Source organism: Oncorhynchus clarkii, chromosome 25 (genome assembly GCF_045791955.1).
Source record: "Oncorhynchus clarkii lewisi isolate Uvic-CL-2024 chromosome 25, UVic_Ocla_1.0, whole genome shotgun sequence".
NCBI classification, from domain to species: Eukaryota; Metazoa; Chordata; class Actinopteri; order Salmoniformes; family Salmonidae; genus Oncorhynchus; species Oncorhynchus clarkii.
The window spans coordinates 24,368,202-24,387,176 of NC_092171.1; the positions used below are offsets into that span (position 1 = coordinate 24,368,202).

The window sequence follows — 18,975 nt, forward strand, 5'->3', positions numbered from 1 at the left end:
ACTAGTTTTTCCCCAGGCATTTCTGTAAAATGAATGTGTGTACAGTGCCTTCGGAAAGTATTCAGACACCTTGAATTTTACACATTTGTTACGATATAGCTTTATTCCAAAATTGCTTAAATACAAATCCTCTGCAATCTACACACAATACCCCATAATGACAATGTGAAAACAGGTTGTTAGAAATTTTTGCAAATGTATTAAATATTAAAACAGAAATACCTGATTTACATAAGTATTCAGACCCTTTTCTATGAGACTAAGTTGAACTTTCTACAACTTGATTGTAGTCCATCTGTGGTAAATTCAATTGATTGGACATGATTTGATGACAGTGCATATCCCACAGACGACAGTGCATGTCAGAGCAAAAACCAAGCCATGAGGTCAAAGGAATTGTCCTTAGAGCTCTGAGACAGGATTGTAATCAAGGCACAGTTCTGGAGGAAGGGTAAAAAAACATTTATGCAGTATTAAAGGTCTCCAAGAACACAGTGGCCTCCATCATTCTTAAATGGAAGAAGTTTGGAAACACCAAGACTCTTCCTAGAGCTGGCCGCCCGGCCAAACTAAGCAATCAGGGGAGAAGGGCCTTGGTCAGGGAGGTGACCAAGAACCTGAGGGTCACTCTGACAGAGCTCTAGGGTTCCTCTGTGGAAATCAAATGTATTTATATAGCCCTTCATACATCAGCTGATATCTCAAAGTGCTGTACAGAAATCCAGCCTAAAACCCCAAAAAGCAAGCAATGCAGGTGTATAAGCACGGTGGCTAGGAAAAACTCCCTAGAAAGGCCAAAACCTAGGAAGAAATCTAGAGAGGAACCAGGCTATGAGTGGTGGCCAGTCCTCTTCTGTCTGTGCCGGGTGGAGATTATAACAGAACATGGCCAAGATGTTCAAATGTTCATAAATGACCAGCATGGTCAAAGAATAATAATCACAGTAGTTGTCGAGGGTGCAGCAAGTCAGCACATCAGGAGTAAATGTCAGTTGGCTTTTCATAGCCGATCATTAAGAGTATCTCTACCACTCCTGCTGTCTCTAGAGAGTTGAAAACAACAGGTCAGGGACAGGTAGCACGTCCGGTGAACAGGTCAGGATTCCATAGCCGCAGGCAGAACAGTTGAAACTGGAGCAGCAGCACGATCAGGTGGACTGGGGACAGCAAGGAGTCATCATGCCAGGTAGTCCTGAGGCATGGTCCTAGGGCTCAGGTCCTCCGAGAGAGAGAAAGAAAGAGAGAAAGAGAGAATTAGAGAGAGCATACTTAAATTCACACAGGACACCGGATAAGACAGGAGAAGTACTCCAGATAAAACAAACTGACCCTAGCCCCCCGACCCATAAACTACTGCAGCATAAATATTGGAGGCTGAGACAGGAGGGGTCAGGAGACACTGTGGCCCCATTCGATGATACCCCCAGACAGGGTCAAACAGAAAGGATATAACCCCACCCACTTTGCCAAAGCACAGCCCCCACACCACTAGAGGGATATCTTCAACCACAAACTTACCATCCTGAGACAAGGCCGAGTATAGCCCACAAAGATCTCCGCCACGGCACAACCCAAGGTTGGGCGCCAACCCAGACAGGAAGATCACGTCAGTGACTCAACCCACTCAAGTGACGCACCCCTCCTAGGGACGGCATGAAAGAGCACCAGTAGGCCAGTGACTCAGTCCCCGTAATAGGGTTAGAGGCAGAGAATCCCAGCGGAGAGAGGGGAACCGGCCAGGCAGAGACAGCAAGGGGAAGAAATGGAAGAACCATCTCTGCAGCGCTCCATGAATCCATGAATCAATTATGATAGTGTGGCCAGACGAAAGCCACTCTTCAGTAAAGGCACTTGACAGCCCGCTTGGAGTTTGCCAAAAGGCACCTAAAGACTCTCAGATGATGAGAAACAGTATTCTCTGGTCTGAGGAAACCAAGATTGAACTCTGGCCTGAATGCCAAGCGTCACGTCTGGAGGAAGCCTGGTGGTGGCAGCAGCAGTCCGGCAGGGACTGGGAGACTAGTCAGGATCAAGGGAAAGATGAACGGAGCAAAGTAAAGAGAGATCTTTGATGAAAACCTGCTCCAGAGCGCTCAGGGCCTCATCCTGGGGTGAAGGTTCACCTTCCACCAGGACAACGACCCTAAGCACACAGTCAAGAAAACCCAAGAGTGGCTTCGGGACAAATCTCTGAATGTCCTTGAGTGGCCCAGCCAGAGCCTGGACTTGAACCCGATCGAACATCTCTGGAGAGACCTGAAAATAGCTGTGCAGTGACGCTCCACATTAAACCTGACAGAGCTTGAGAGGATCTGCAGAGAAGAATGGGAGAAACTCCCCAAATACAGGTGTGCCAAGCTTATAGCATCATACCCAAGAAGACTTGAGGCTGTAATCGCTGCCAAAGGTGCTTCAACAAAGTTCTGAGTAAAGGGTCTGAATACTTATGTAAATGTGATATTTCAGTTCAAAACATTTATATACAATTGCAATACATTTTAAAAACCTGTTTTTGCTTTGTCATTATGAGGTATTGTGTGCAGAATGATGAGAAAAAAAGAATTATTTAATCAATTTTAGAATAAGACTGTAACATAAACAAAATGTGGAAAAAGTCTGGGGGTTTGAATACTTTCCAAATGCACTGTAGGTACGGGTAAAGTGACAAGCAGCAGCCTATGTGGTGAGTGTGAAAGTATGTGTGTGTGTGAGTGCGTGGCATCAGTATGCATGTGTGTGCATGTTGTGTGCGTGGGCATATGTATTGTGTGTACAGTATGTGTGTGTTGGGGTGTCGGTGTGAGTGTGTGGGTAGAGTCCAGTGTGTGTGCATAGAGCCATTGCAAGATAGTTAATCTAAAGGTAGTCCGGGTAGACATTTCATGAGCTATTTCGCATTCTTGTTTAGAAGTCTTACGGCTTGGGGTTAAAATCTGTTCAGGGTACTGTTGGTTCCAGACTTGGTGCATTGGTACCACTTGCTGTGCGGTAGCAGAGTGAACAGTCAGTCTGTGGCTTGGGTGGATGGAGTCTTTGACAATTTCTTGGGCCTTACTCTGACAACACCCAGTATAGAGGTCCTGGATGGCAGGGAGCCAGTGTTGTACTGGGCCATACTGTATGCACTACACTCTCTAGCGCCTTGCGGTTGAATGCCAAGCAGTACAATACCAAGCGGTGATGCAGCCAATGCTTTTTGCGGATCTGAGGGCCCATGCCATATCTTTTCAGCTTCCTGAGGGGGAAGTGGCGTTGTCGTGCCCTCTTCACAACTGTGTTTGTGTGTTTGGACCATGATAGATCCTTAATGATGGGGACACCAAGGAGCTTGAAGCTCTCTATCCTCTCCACTACAGCCCTGTCAATGTGAATGGGGGAGTGCTCGGCCCACGATCAGCTCGTTTGTCTTACTGATGTTGAGGGAGAGGTTGTTATCCTGGCACCACACTGCCCGGTCTCTGACCTCATCCACATAGGCTGTCTCATCGTTGTCTGTGGTCAGGCCTACCACCGTTGTGTTGTCATCAAACTTAATGATGGTGTTGGAATCGTGTATGGCCACACAGAGAGTACAGGAGGGGATTAAGCACCCATTCCTGAGGGGCCCCCGTGTTGAGGGTCAGCATGGCAGATGTGTTGTAGCCTACCTTCACCACCTGTGGTTGGACCGTCAGGAAGTCCAGGATCCAGTTGCAGAGGGAAGTGTTCAGTCCCAGGGACCTTAGCTTAGTGATGAGCTTGGATGGCACTATGGTGTTGAACGCTGAGATGTAGTCAATGAACTGCATTCTCACGTAGGTGTTTCTTTTGTCCAAGTGGGAAATGGCAGTGTGGAGTGCAATAGAGATTGTGTCATCTATGGTGGTATACGAATTGGAGTGGGTTCAGCATGTCTGGGATGATGGTGCTGATGTGAGCCATGACCAGCCTTTCAAAGCATTTCATGACTACAGATGTAAGTGCTAAGGGGCGATAGTCATTTAGACAGGTTACCTTGGTGTTCTTAGGCACAGAGACTATGGTGGTCTGCTTGAAACATGTAGGTATTACAGACTTGTTCAGGGAAAGGTTGAAAATATCAGTAAAGACACTTGCCAGCTGGAAAGCACATGCTCTGAGTACGCATCCAGGTAATTCATCTGGCCCTGTGGCCTTGTGAATTTGAACCTATTTAAAAGTTTTACTCACATCGGCTCCGGAGAGTGTGATCATGCAGTCGTCCGTAACAGCTGGTGCTCTCATGCATGGTTCAGTATTGCTTGCCTCAAAGTGAGCAGAGAAGGCATTTAGCTCATCTGGTAGGCTTGCGTCACTGGGCAGCTCGTGGCTAGGTTTCTCTTTGTAATCTGTGATAGTTTGCAAGCCCTGCCACATCCGACGAGCATCATAACCAGTATAGTAGGATTTGAACTAAGTCCTGTATTGACACTTTGCCTCTTTGTTGGTACATCAGAGGTATAGCGGGATTTCTTATAAACATCCAGTTTTGTGTCCTGTTCCTTGAAAGTGGCAGCTTAAGCCTTTAGCTCAGTGCGGATGTTGCTTGTAATCCATGGCCTCTGGTTGGGAGATCTACCTACGGACACTGTGGGGAAGACGTTGTCGATGCACTTATTAATGAAGCCGGTGACTGATGTGGTAAACTCCTCAATGCCATCAGATGAATCCCGAAACATATTCCAGTCTGTGCTAGCAAAACATTCCTGTAGCTTAGCATTCATTTCATTGGTCCACCTCTGAATTGAGCATCACTGGTACTTCCTGTTTGAGTTTTTGCTTGTAAGTAGAAATCAGGACGATAGAGTTATGGTCAAACTTGCGAAATGGAGGGCGAGGGAGAGCTTTGTATGCGTCTCTGTGTGAGGAGTCAAGGTGATGTAGTTGCACAGGTGACATGCTGGTAGAAATGAGGCAAAACAGATTTCAGCTTCCTGCATTAAAGCAACCGGCCACTAGGAGCGCTGTCTCTGGATGAGCATTTTCTTGTTGGCTTATGGCCCTATAAAGCTAGTTGAGTGTGGTCTTAGTGCCAGCATCGGTTTGTGGTGGTAAATAGACAGCTACGAAAAACATAGATGAAAACTCTCCTGGTAAATAGTATGGTCTACAGCTTCTCATGTGGTATTTTAACTCAGGAGAGCAGAACCTGGAGACTTCCTTGATATTAGAAATCGTGCACCAGCTGTTCTTAACAAAGAGACACATACCCCCGCCCTTGAGTTTGTGAGACGCTGCCATTCTGTCTTACCGATGCATAAAAAAGCAGCTAGATTTGTTAACCATGTCCTTGTTCAGCCACGACTCCGTGAAACATAGGATATTATAGTTCACAGTAAGCACACGCATACAACGTATGAAGCAACAGTACACCCATCATCAGTACTTTTATTTTTAAAAAGAATCCATCGTCAATTTTATAACTAAAAATGTACAATTATTTGTGTAAAACTAAGAGTGAAATATGACATAGACTCGTCCTCTGGCTTCAAAACAGAAGTCCTAACTCTCGTTGTGCGGTAGTTAAATGAAAACAGTCTAACCCAGCGATTCTCAACTGGTGGGTCGCAAACCAGATTTGGGTCGCGGGAGGTTTGGAATGGGTCGTGATTGTCTGAGTAAATGTTTTTGTCATTTTTATTTTATTTTATTCAGTCTGAACTGAAATTACTTAAACCAGGAAGAAAGTGTATAGAAGTGATAGTATATATTTTCTTAATTCATGGTATTTTCATTATAGAGCTATTAGCAGTGCTATTATGGTTGATTTGGGGCTCTTAAACCATTGAGTTACTAACATTCTTCATCAAGAATATGGGCAAAATTGTATTATTGACAATGAGAGTTGGGAATGTTGTTCCATTGGCAAATAATTGATACATTTACTATCAATATAGCATTTAAAATAGTTTCCAGATTATATTTTGGCAATCAGGAGACAACCTGGTTCCAATTTAAGTCCTTAGGTAAAACCAGTCAAAGATCATGGATATACTGACAAGATAAATTACTCTTATGGGAGTAGTCCAAAAAGTGTGACGTCTAGCCTAAAATGACATACCCAAATCTAACTGCCTGTAATTTTTTTTTTTTTACAAAAAATAAAATGAAAATAAATCAAATCTAACTGCCTGTAGCTCAGGACCTAAAGCAAGGATATGCATATTCTTGATACCATTTGAAAGGAAACACTTTGAAGTTTGTAGAAATGTGAAATGAAAGGTATTGGTATTCTTTCACTGTAAAAGCTACTGCAAATTGAACAGTGTAGTTAGATTAACAAGAATTTAAGCTTTTTGCCAATATCAGATATGTCTATGTCCTGGGGAAATGTTGTTGTTACTTAAAACCTCATGCAAATTGCATTAACCTACATTAGCTCAACCGTCCCGCAGTGGACACCGATCCTGTAGAGGCCTAGCTCCCGCCTATCCTTTCTTTGGATTGGTGGATGGAGATCATTATTGTAATTTATTTTTGAATATTCTATGAGAGTTGTTGACGTCAACCACCTGTATTCAATGGAGATAGATGCTATGCTACTAGCCTCATGACATGAATATGCATAGCCATCTCGAGACAACTCCGATATAGTGTTTTTTTTTAATCAAAGCTGCTGGGATGTCACGTGTCCTATATCAGTACACTCGAAACAATTTAAGCATTACGAAACTTATATTCCATAATATAAACCTCATGTAGCAAAATAGCCATTTCGGTTGCCCAAATTCGACACTCTCTCATTGACCTCAATACTAAAACGCATTCCTTGGTAAAACAACGCAAAAATGCCACCTGCTGGAGGGAGACATATTTTCCACGGAGTTGGGCCGTATTATTTTTTGATCGAGTTGGGCCTCTTCCTTTCCCTCTCTGAACCAGTTGAGAACTGTTCTAACCTATAGGAGAGCACTTCGACACACACCCTCCTTTACACACGCCTACTACTTTCCTTTGGACACAACCACTTCCTTCCACATGCTTGCTACTTTCCTTTCAACACACCCACTTGCCCATATTCCGGTTTCCATATTGAGCTGTAGCTACCTCCTTCTCAAACGATTTGGTTGAAAAATCTTACTAACTCTACCCACTAGAGAGCAGAATACTGTGTTCATAGCTGGAATGCTATTCGATCTAAGTGCCAGTGCGACGTTCTACGTTACGTCATCGTACCGGATGTTGATACAGAATCCGCAGGAACAGCTGGGAGAGAACAACAAAGCGACAACGAACCCAACAGACTTTGGGGAATAAAATAATTAACGTGGAAAAGGACGGCTTAGCTACAAATAGCTAAAACCCAACTAGTCGAAAAGTCTTTAAACGGTAAGACTGGGTTGTGTTTAGGCAACAACACGCCATATTTTTCCGACCTTCTCTTGATGCCATCGACGTCGTTTGCTAAATATGGCGTTACTGAGTTTGACAAACCGGCCATGAAAGAGAGAGTGCGTGCGCGAGACACAGCGTCGTTAGGGACTGACTGTATTATCGTTAGGGACTGACTGTATTATCGTTAGGGACTGACTATATTATCGTTAGGGACTTTATTATGACAGTTGTCATGGATTTGTGTTCTTCATTGAACAGTTTTTTGAACATAGTGAGTATAGAGTATAGAGATGTAATTTAAATGATCTCTCTGTCTTTCAGAGAGCAGCGTTTAACCTTCCGTTTGGTCCTGCAGGTGAGTGTGTACTGAACCATGGGGCGGATCTTCCTGGACCACATCGGGGGCACACGCCTCTTCTCCTGCGCCAACTGTGACACTATCTTGACCAATCGCTCAGAACTCATCTCCACCCGCTTCACCGGAGCCACCGGCAGAGCCTTCCTCTTCAACAAGGCAAGCGACACCTCCACTGTAACACCATGACACCTGCCTGCTACTGCCAAAGACATGTTTTCACATGAGTACTTTTATCCCTTGATTGAAATAGTCCAATGTGAAAACTCCTTTTATGCATAAACACTCAAACTAATATATGTTATTCCAGGCTCACTATCACTATACTTAGCTATGTATAACACACAAGTGTACTCACATTATTTACACAGCAAGTTACACTACACGTGACACCTAGAAAACCCACTTCCACAAAAGACAGAAGTAACACCTAGCAAACACATACATGTTTATTACCATGTTACGACTGTGTAATAACCTCTGCATTATTATTCATTATCTGTAAGGTGGTGAACCTGCAGTACAGCGAGGTTCAGGACCGCGTGATGCTGACGGGCAGACACATGGTGCGAGATGTCAGCTGTAAGAACTGTAACAGCAAGCTGGGCTGGATCTATGAGTTTGCCACTGAGGACAGCCAGCGTTACAAGGAGGGCCGCGTCATCCTGGAGAGAGCACTCGTCAGGGAGAGCGAGGGCTTCGAAGAACATGTCCCCTCTGACAATTCCTGAGCTGATGCTCAAAATACTCGCTCATCCCTACGCCGCTGCCCTAACCCTCCATAGCCCCAAGCTCATTATTCCAGACACTGGTCAATAGTCTAGGCTCCACCCACAGCTTTGACCTAGCTAGGACTTTTTGACCTCTCCTGATTGGCTGGATCTCTTGATGCGTTGTTGGCCTCTCCTAAACCCCTCTCTCTTTCAAAGACCACCTTCTGTCACCTAGAGACATCGACGGGCCCGCGTTCACATAGCTATGGACTCCATGCACACGTGCAAACACAGGATTTTGAAGGCAACTACACACACTGCAAGGCACACAGACTCATATTTACATACTTGACATGCTCACATGCATGATTAGTAGATGTATTCACTGACTGGATATTTTGTCAACGTTACAGCTGCAGTCACTATAACTCCCTCCCAGTGTTGTGTGTACTGTGTATCCTTATCCTCTATCTGGCTGCTGTGCCTGTGCATGCATTGTGAGGACCTGCTTGTTGCCATGCACATCCCCACAAGTCCATCCTTCTGTGTGTGAGGAGTGCGAGCAGCCTATTGCCTCTTAGTAAGTGAGGAGCTGAGCAGTGTAGTATCATGCCCAAAGACTGGTGGCCTGCTGGGCTGGCCTTCATATGAACTGTTGCTGTTCCTCCCAATTTCTGACAATTCCCAGCCAGTTGGAATGAAGGGATCTGTGTTCTCTGTCATGCTGTTCTTTGTTTCGAATCCCTGCCCAGGTTAATGTACAATAGATAGAAATCTAGAAGAAAAAGAAACGCACACCTATTAAGACGAGGTGCTGGCTAGCGGAGTAGATAGAAATAACACATGATCATCAAAAATTATTATAATTGTATTAATGGTTAGTATCATTATTCTATTTTTATTCTCAGATGAGCCATTGTTTTAATTGGTTTGCTTTTCAAATCAGTTTATTAGTCGAGTACACAGATTTGCAGGTGTTAAAAGCACCTCCAACAGTACAGTAGAATGTCACGTGAATACAATACAAATATATTTTTTTAAATTTACCAAGAAATTACAGAATGAGTATAAAAAAATATTGCTTTTATTATGATTATTGTTTTTCTTTATGTATTTTTAAAAAACAACGTCTGATGTTTTTCTTGATATGTAAGATTGTCTCTTTTTCCAGTTATCCTGCTTGGGTAATTTTTCCTCTGTAGTGATGATTTCTGAAATAAAGTGTGTATTCTTGCTAAAAGTAACGTTTCCAAATGTTGTTTGGTACAGTTTGAGCTTTAGATCACTAGATGGCACCAGAAAACTGATTACATACTAAAAATACAATGCGTGTTGTGATGTGACTATGGTTATCCTATAGACCAGTGGTTTCCAAACTGTAATAGTAGAATGCACAACGTGCAATTTCGAAATTGGGTAGTGCATCATCAGTTCCTATTGTCATGTTAGGCATTGTATACCTTAGAGAGCTATTTATAACCTGTCAGAAATGTCCAGATCAACTAGACTGTCAGCTAAGGTTTTTTAATTTAGGTTACATATTACAGAGCTGAACACGGGGGTTATTTTTAGCCCAGAGATATTGTTGTCATTTTTTTGTCACTCAAATATCACATGTAAACACATTAGACATGGCCAAATGTATAGAATTTAAAGAAAATTTGCTTTAGTTAAACTACAAAATGTTCTTTGCACCCCATGACAATATGTGTAGAATTGCAGGAAATAAGCTTTAAACCTGCACAATTCTCTCTGCAAACAAGAGGGGTGACATTTTGTGTCATGAACAGTGCTTGTGCCCGTAGAAATAGATGTGGCGCAGGGGGTGCACAGGAGTTTCCCCAATGCTGGAAGGGGGGCCCCAAGTAAAAAGGTTTGTGAACCCAGTGGAAGCATTTAGACAGTGGAAGCGTTTGACATTGCAGCTGGGTCGAGACTGAGTGATCTACAAATCGCCTTGCATCATAAATAACCTCAATAGTATTTGGAGATCAGTGAGTCAGTCACAATTTACCCAAGCTACATCAGGGTTTTGATGCTCTAACACGGCCAATGTCTTTTTAATCATTTTTTTAATAGAATGAGGGCTCGATTCAATCACATCCGCCTTAACCGAAAACGGCATAGCAGATTGATTGTTTTTATTAAAGTGATGTTTGGAGGTGTAACTGCATTGGGGTTGTCAAATCAGCAAGTGGCTTTGGCGGTATACATATTGCGGACATTGTCATTGGATGCGCCGAGTCGCATTAGTAATAATCCCATGCAGCCTTGTTACAGGTTCGAACACAGGAATGTGTTGTAATCTATTAGATCCTTTTATTTCGTAGAATGATTTTCAATTTGAATGTCATTACCTCTATATAGCCTATATTTCACATTCTGAATTTTGAGTTCAGCCTAGTATGGTTCTCAATCAGAGGCAGATGTCATTAGTTGTCTCTGATTGAGAATCATACTTAGGTAGCCTGGGTTTCACTTTTGAGTTGTGGGTGTTTGTTTCCGTGTGAGTGTTTGTTGCCACACTGTACTGTTTCGGTTTTGTTAGTTTCACGTTTATTGTTTTGTAGTGTTCAGTTTATGTCTTTAAATAAACGTCATGGACACTTACCACGCTGCGCATTGGTCCTCCGATCCTTCTCGTTACTCCTCCTCAGAAGAGGAGGAAGAATGCCGTTACAATATAAAACTACTAACTCACATCAAACTGATAGTGGAGAACGTCAAGGTGGGTACAAAGAGTAGTGGAAAATGTGAGAATGGGAACCAAGTCCACCCAGATAAGGAGTCAAACAGGCACAGCTGTCTGAACACAGACCAAGCAACCACAATAATTTGTTCTGTGACAACACAGGCCACAAATATCACCACTATTAAGGGGTTTGGTGGTGTGTGAAATTGGCTTATTAACAGGCAGTGACAAAGCATTCCTAATCCACCCATACATATTACAGAGCTGAACACGGGGGTTATTTTTAGAGTTGATCCTGTTGGAAGCCATTGTTGTCTGTGGGTGTTAGTCTGAGTGTGTTTATGTGTTATGGATGGTAGAATCAGCAGGGGTCTGCAATTACTCAAGCAAGAGTGCTACCAATCACTTACCAGGCAGGCTCTAACAAATCCTGATTAACTGCACAAGTTTGGCGGGACAGAATGGGTTACCCTGTGTGATCCATTTTGTTAGAACTAGCTGGGGTTTGTGCACAGTAGTGTACTTGTGAGGCATCTCAGGTGATTGAACTAAAGAGGATGAGGGTCAGGGTGTTAAAGGAAGGTGGATTAAAATAGCAACATGTTGAGTGCCAGACATAACCAGCTCCACCAATACTCAAGGTAGACGAAACAATCAGATGAACAAACAAGTTTCTTGTCCCCAATATGAATTGTATTGGTTATCCTTTTCCCCTCTGACATGCTGACAACATCGCCCGTATTGCGTGTGCAAGCGTTGCAAAATACATTTACACATACATGTTATTCAATAATTTCATCCAAATCACTTGCTCACGACTGTGTAGCCAGGTGCTAAAATAGAACGTGGTTAAATGTTTGACGCATGACGTGCAGCAAGTCCCACCTCTCCCATCTCCTCATTGGTTTTTAGAAGCATATACCACGTGGGTGATTGAAAGATGAACTGAGGTCCACACTCCAGTCCAGTTGGTAGCGGTAATGCACCTTAAAGTTGGTTGCCAACCGCCATATAAAGTCCACAAAAGAAGAAGAAGACTGAAGGAAGAGATTACTAGAAACTAACTAGGTTCCCCCTTTTATCTGTGGATTAAGAAAGCTATGCTAAAAAGAGCTCCTGGTTTCATGTTCCTCCAGGGATGAGAAGGAATAGGAACATGTCTTGTGATGTGTCATTGCAACCAGCCAACAGAATGATGGAAGCTGTATCATCATCCTTCCACCCACTGTAATATCTATCATAGTGGGTGTGGACATCAGTTCGGCCACAGCACAAGGATGATGAAAAAAAACAGTTAAGGTAATAATTAGAGCCATATGCATAATTGCCCTGTGATTCATAGTCCCTGGAGTGGCTATTTCTAAAAGTCCTGTATCAACCTGGCCTGCATTCGCCCTCATTTCTTCCCAAGGATGTCAGCATCACTCCCTCCCTCTCTACCTCCAGCATTAATGAGCTGGGATTTAAAATCAGAGCAGAGACTCATGCTTGCAGACACAGCTCATAGACCCAACACCCAACACCCATGCACTGCACACACACTGACACATACACAAGTGGCATCATACCGTTAGCAGTAGAGGAAAAAATAGCATGCTTCCATTGACATCATTCTGCATCACATTGCTAGGGAACGGATGAGTCAACATTTGTTGCCACGGCAACACTGCTTCACCTTCAAATCTCTTGCCCTCTGTCTGTCAGTGCCACAGCAGACTGGTGTGGTGAGTGTGTTTAAACATGATGCAGAATGATGTCAATGGAAGCATGCTATTTTTTCCTCTACTGCTAACGGTATGATGCCACTTGTGTATATATATGGTCTATGGTGTGAGCTCACTATGGCTGTAACATGAGCGTGCACGGTCTTATTGATTCATTCACTAAAATGTTTACTAGGACTGCTCCAAGAGACCACAACTACAATATTCTAATGGTAGTGAGCTGATACAATGTTGGGTCAGCATCCTGAACGCCAATCAGTGAAGAATGAGTTTTACATTGCACATTTTCAAACAAGACACACAGAGCAGGGTATCTGCATGGGATGAAATGTTATATTTATTGAACAGCGTGATAACTGACAACATTGGCCAGTAAAGATTTATCTGAGGACAGTGATTGTAAAGGAGTCCAGCATCAGCAGTTGATTCTATTATGGACAATAACAAAACACAGAGACAACCCAACAGAGAAATAGAGAATTTTGAGAAACCAAGAAAGATAGAGAAAGGAAAACAAAGAGAACAGATAAGAGAGAGATGGAGAGAGATGGGTGAAATATGTAAATTCCAACTGTTTCAGAGATTCTAGTAATAGAGAGATGAGTAGTAATTTGGTAAGCCATTGACATCCTGATGAAAGAATTGTTAACGCAGTCTAATCACAGTGACTGGAACCAGCCCATACACCTGAACCACAGGGCCTCGTATTTCAAGAAACAAAAACACATCGATAACCATCTATGACTTTGTACATAGGACTCATTCTTTTCTTACAAAAATTATAATTTGACCTGCAGCATTGAGGTGGTCGGGAGATCAAACAGTGTCCTTCATAAAAATGGTTCTGGATTGGCAGAACTCTATATATGGCAAGGTTGGATTCGTTTTTTTGTCATAATCGGTAGAGATTTCTCAGCTGTCATTCGCTAATTGAGTTTAGCGCGCTGAGAGCATCGATGCAAGTTTGCTGGGAAGAGAAAGAGGTGGGCATGAGGCTTTTTTGGATTAGGGCGACTTCAAGGCCAACTTTCCACTCCAAGTCTGGTCCTCTGTGTCCCACTTGGATGTTGTGGGTGTTGTCTAAATTACATTCTTCCACCCTCCACCCTCTCTTTCTAAGCTGCTTTGCAGTTGCTCAGTCTCAGATCTCGATTCCTGAACAGTCGCCCATTCCAATACAGAGTGCATGAAAGTGTTGCTGCATTCCACAAGAACCTTAGCAGCGATGCGTGGTGGAACTGCCCTGCCCAGTTTTGGCAGACGACTACATTCCTTTTGATTCCATTTTACATTACATGGCTGATTTTTGCCTTTGGATTTCCTGGTGCAAAAGCTACTTCCAGCATGTATACAAAAATGATCAGGTTTACAGGTTTATCGAGAGGTAAGCAATGAAAACAACTTACCTCGTCTATAAAGGCTCAATGTAAATGGATTGACAGTAGCCTTAATGTGTTAGACACTGTTCAGATTCCCTGCCAGCAAACACTTTAGTGCACGATTGACTCATCACTTCGACTGAAAGCATTCAGTTCTACCGGTAATCACTTTTTGTTGGCTAATGATTGCTTGCAGAAACAGTGATTAATTTGGCTTGACTAATGGATAATCTACATTGGCTAAACACAGAACAATAATGGCAAAAATACACACATCTAATGTATTGTATGAGTGCTGTATACTATGGCTCTTTTCCATCACTTAAAATAAATAAATACATAACCAAGGGGCAACATACAAAACAATAATACAATCCATTTAAAACACATAACTGAACTAAGAAATAGTATTCTGGCTATTATTATGACACTCTGGTTCAAGAATGATATGAAATAAAATCAGATAAGGCCCAGAGCCAGAGGTCTGTGAAGTTAGGTGATGAAGGAGCTCCAGTAGAACAGAGAGGCTGTTTTGATCAGAGCCATGTGGAGCTCCGTCTTACAGGGGGGCACGCGGCAACCTCCCTGTGGAAAGCCCAGGGGCTCAGCGGCGTAGAGGTCACTCAGGCGGACCTCCCTTTTAGCCCAGTGCTCCTGGGTCATTTTATTTAATATTTTTTATTTCACCTTTATTTAACCAGGTTGGCCAGTTGAGAACAGGTTCTCATTTACAACTGCGACCTGGCCAAGATAAAGCAAAGCAGTTCAACAAAATCAAACAGCACAGAGTTACATATAAACACATGTACAGTCAATAATACAATAGAAAAAAATCTATGTACAGTGTGTACAAATGTAGAAGAGTAGAGAGGTAAGGCAATAAATAGGCCATAGAGGCGAAATCATTACGATTTATCATTAACACTGGAGTGATGGATGTGCAGATGATGATTTGCAAGTAGAGATAATGGGGTACACAAGAACAAGAGGCGGCAGGGTAGCCTAGTGGTTAGAGCGTTAGAGGTTAGAGTGTTGGACTCGTAACCGAAAGGTTGCAAGTTCAAATCCCCGAGCTGACAAGGTCGTTCTGCCCCTGAACAGGCACTGTTTGTGGGGTTTGTGCAGATGCTGACCCTAACCCTAATGTGTCATATATCTGGCCTTGGGTCTGTAAGTCAAACTAATTTTAAGAACATTGTATGCACATACACAGAGATACTCAGGGAGTTACAGTATAAAACCGATGTTAACAGGCTTGGGGATGAGAGCTGGAAACGGTTGATGCAGGGTGCTCATGTCCTATTCAACAGTCATTGCCCTGGTTGGCTGGTTGGCTGATGTCACTAAAAGCTGTTACCGGAAGAGAAGGGAAGAGGAGGAGCTGCAGGGGCTCTCTGATGTTACAGAAGTATTCCAGCATGTTCTCGCACTGACGCACTGCTGCGGTGTGTGTGTGTGCATATGTTGCCTATACCCACCTTGAGGTAGATATTCTCCAGGCACAGGTAGCTCAGCAGGCAGTACCACAGGAGTACCTTCCAGGTGGGTCCGGTGATTCATGATGATCACACTATGCTCCCCTGGGATGAAGCCATCACCCGTGATCACAACCATTACCCCAAACACCAGCTCCTGCACAGAAGGAAGGAAGGAAGGAAGGAAGGAACAGGAAGACTGTCATTTAATTTAGTCCTGCTGTATTCCCCTGTATTTGCATTCTTATTCACAAGAGCACCCCGTATAAATTTCATCATCTCTAGACAAAAACAAAAAGGCCAAGAATAGTACAAAAAACAAGGTCAGTGAGAGGTCAAAAAACATCAGGGCAAGAGATCAAGAAAGGCAACTCCCTGAGTATCTCTGTGTATGTGCATACAATGTTCTTAAAATTAGTTTGACTTACAGACACATCAAAGAAGGTTAGGAGGTCAAAACCAAAAAGGCACAACAGTTAAACCACAGTGGTCAAACAAAGGTGATAAAAAAGACAGACATAAGTAAGAAGATGCAGAGGTAAGGAACACAGACAGAGACAGGAACAGATTGGTGTAAATATATGAACCACATGCAGGGTGAGCCAGGTGGCCAAGATAGAGTCTGTGATCCAGGGTACCAGGCAGGTGACATCAGCATGAGAGGAAGCACAGGGACTAGCATTAACATGCTGTCAAGGAAACTACCCAGAAACAGGGTCACCACAAAGTAAAGCCCCTGCACCGACATCGCCATACCTGGAAGAGAGAGGGAGAGCGAGAGATGATTTCACATTTATATTTGGACTCTCTTCTTAATGCGTCAGTGAACTTGTTAGTTCACTACAGTAAAAGCAGTTAAACTGATCATGAAGCAGATATACTGTACATAGGACATTAACACTTCCAAAGTAAGCTAATCAATTCTCTAGAATTCTCGGCGGATATGGAACTGCAAGCTTAGGAGTAACGAGGAAAGATTTGATGAATCATGGAGTTGCCTAATATAAGACAAATGGAGTTATCAATGTCCTCATAACTAGTAAACCCTCCTGTTCTGTTCATCTTCCTAAACACTAAACAGTGGAAAAACCAAGGCAGACATTCCTATTGTGGAATGTAAATAGGGGTTGGAGCCAGGAGTTTCTTACTGTTAAAATGCTGTGAGCAGGGAGACTGGATTTTATGCAGCTCGCCTGACAACCTTTTTTTAGACCTGAACATTTCACATTTCCACTGAATAGCCTAAATATTTTTGCATATAACTCAGCCTACAGCTGTCTTTTGTTGGATCATGCTTTCGAGAAGGATGCCATCTGGGGCCCACTCAATACTGTCATACGCCTTGGCCTATATTCCATTTTCTTTTCAAAGCTACTGCTGTATTACAGTAGGTGTACAGAGACTTTGACAGCTCATATGATCTCCATATGATCATGTCAGATGATATCTAGTCTTGCCCCACAGGGACCCTTTGTGTCTACTAGTGTTCATAGAAATCAGTTGCTGAGTGGAGGAGTGTATCGTATTTAGGTTTATGGGGCCTTAACCTCAGTATTGCCAAGCATGAACCAATGAGCATATCCTAACAAAAAGTATAAACCAGCAGGTAGGACAAACTTTCCCTGAACTACTGTCAGTGTCACCTATTACCCTAAAAATGGGGATCTTGGCTACGTATGCTATGCATGTGGCTTTGGATAAAAGTATAAGCCTATGAAGAAAAAACAAATCATAACACTAAATCAGTAGAACATATGGCTTTCTTCTTGCTGTTAGTCGTTATTGCTTGGTCTTGCTGACGCAGTGAACCTGAGCTCGGCTACAGGGATTTCTGCTCTACCAAGCAGCTGTTTTGAACTGTGGTTCACACTCCTCCACCTCTATTACCGCTGTAATCGCACAAGTCTCCCGGTTCCATCCCCCTCACGTAATGACCACCACGCTTAGCAACAGCAGTACCATTACACGGCAGGTCTCCCAGTAGCAGCATTCAAAGTGGTTGATGGAATAACAACTCAGGTGTGTGTGTCATACAGAGCTTGGATGGGGGTTTAAGGGTTGTTGTTTTTTAGCAACGGAAAATATGAAGCACGGAAGAGGTGAGGAACACGCTGGCTCAGCACAATTGTCACAATTACGGCTCCCCTGTTACTGCTCTCCCCCATAACACACACACACACACACGCGCACGCACGCACGCACGCACACAGACACACACACACACACACACACACACACACACACACACACGTGTCGGCAGGTACATGCTAGAGCACACACACCTTTATGGTCCCCAGAGGATGAGAGGTGAAAAGTGATAAAGTCATCACATCATGATTTTTTCCAACCCCCAGGACACAAGGGATGTAGGCTATTCACCCGCTCACGGAAAACATTTTCTTTCGATGTTCAATGGTGTAGGACTAATAAAATCAGAGAAAATGTGATTAAATCCATATAACGAGGTTTGATTAAATGTTTATTCAATCACCATAGCAAAATATGATATAGCCCAACTGCAATGACACATACATATCTGCTCATAGTCTGACCCTGCATAATCTGGAAATCATTTTGAGTGGAGACCAAATGTCACCATAGAGGAAATGGAAATGAGAGGTCAACCATGTCTAAACAGCAAGCCGAGTCGTGCCCATTCTTGGTTCTCTGCTCTCAAAACCATTATGCAGAGTAATTCAACTTCTGAGTTAGGCTAGCTGAACAGCCCTCTTTGTTGCAGTGGAAAAACAGAGAGGACTTCAACCCCTGGGTTCCATCTCCACTGTGCTCACAGCTAATTGCTGCCTGCTGTCTGTGATGAGTGGTGCAGTTCGCAGGGAGGGGAGGGTGAGGGTTAGTCAGTGGGGAAAAGAACAACGCTTTAATAACTTTTACCCATTGGATCTCTGAGAGTACAAAAAAAGCCAGAACACAAACACACACGCAGATACACACACACACTCACACCAGTAAAAAGGCTTAGTTGTGCCAATGATCAATATACAGCCTGTGGACGTAGTCAGTACATACTGTAAGGTTAGCCTACTTTCAATATGAACTGTGCCTGTAATAGACAGGGCACACTGATTGCACTTGAATAGGACAATGGGGCCAGTGTAACCCATTCATAGATGCTAACCACCTTTAGCGTCTATGAGTGAAGGTATCTTCTGGCCTGGGAAGTTCTAGTAAACACTTATCTCTTGCGGTACAGTTTTGGAAACATAAGGAACATATTTTTCATATCAGCAAGTAATAATAATAATAAAAAGGTTCAATTACTACACACCTTTATAAGGTTGGGG

The 18,975-nt window shown here is 43.2% G+C and overlaps 1 protein-coding gene across 2 annotated transcripts; it reads left to right on the top strand.

Moving 5' to 3' along the window:
- The first annotated feature begins 6,930 nt into the window (after window positions 1-6,930).
- Window positions 6,931-9,640, top strand: LOC139383697 (protein yippee-like 5). Of its 2 annotated transcripts, none has more exons than XM_071128249.1 (3): window positions 6,931-7,326; window positions 7,688-7,846; window positions 8,194-9,640. In XM_071128249.1, exons 2-3 carry the CDS (start codon window positions 7,706-7,708, stop codon window positions 8,416-8,418), a joined length of 366 nt encoding a protein of 121 aa, XP_070984350.1. In that variant the 5' UTR covers window positions 6,931-7,326; window positions 7,688-7,705; the 3' UTR covers window positions 8,419-9,640. The 2 variants fall into 2 exon arrangements, with proteins under 2 accessions (XP_070984350.1, XP_070984351.1); XM_071128250.1 differs by having other exon boundaries at window positions 6,955-7,326; window positions 7,654-7,846.
- The last annotated feature ends 9,335 nt before the right edge of the window (window positions 9,641-18,975 follow it).

Excerpts from the sequence above, each read along its gene's own strand:
- LOC139383697 (XM_071128249.1), top strand. The coding sequence starts at position 7,706 with ATGGGGCGGATCTTCCTGGACCACATCGGGGGCACACGCCTCTTCTCC. Across the intron at positions 7,847-8,193 it reads GAGCCTTCCTCTTCAACAAG|GTGGTGAACCTGCAGTACAG; the intron begins GCAAGCGACACC and ends ATTATCTGTAAG.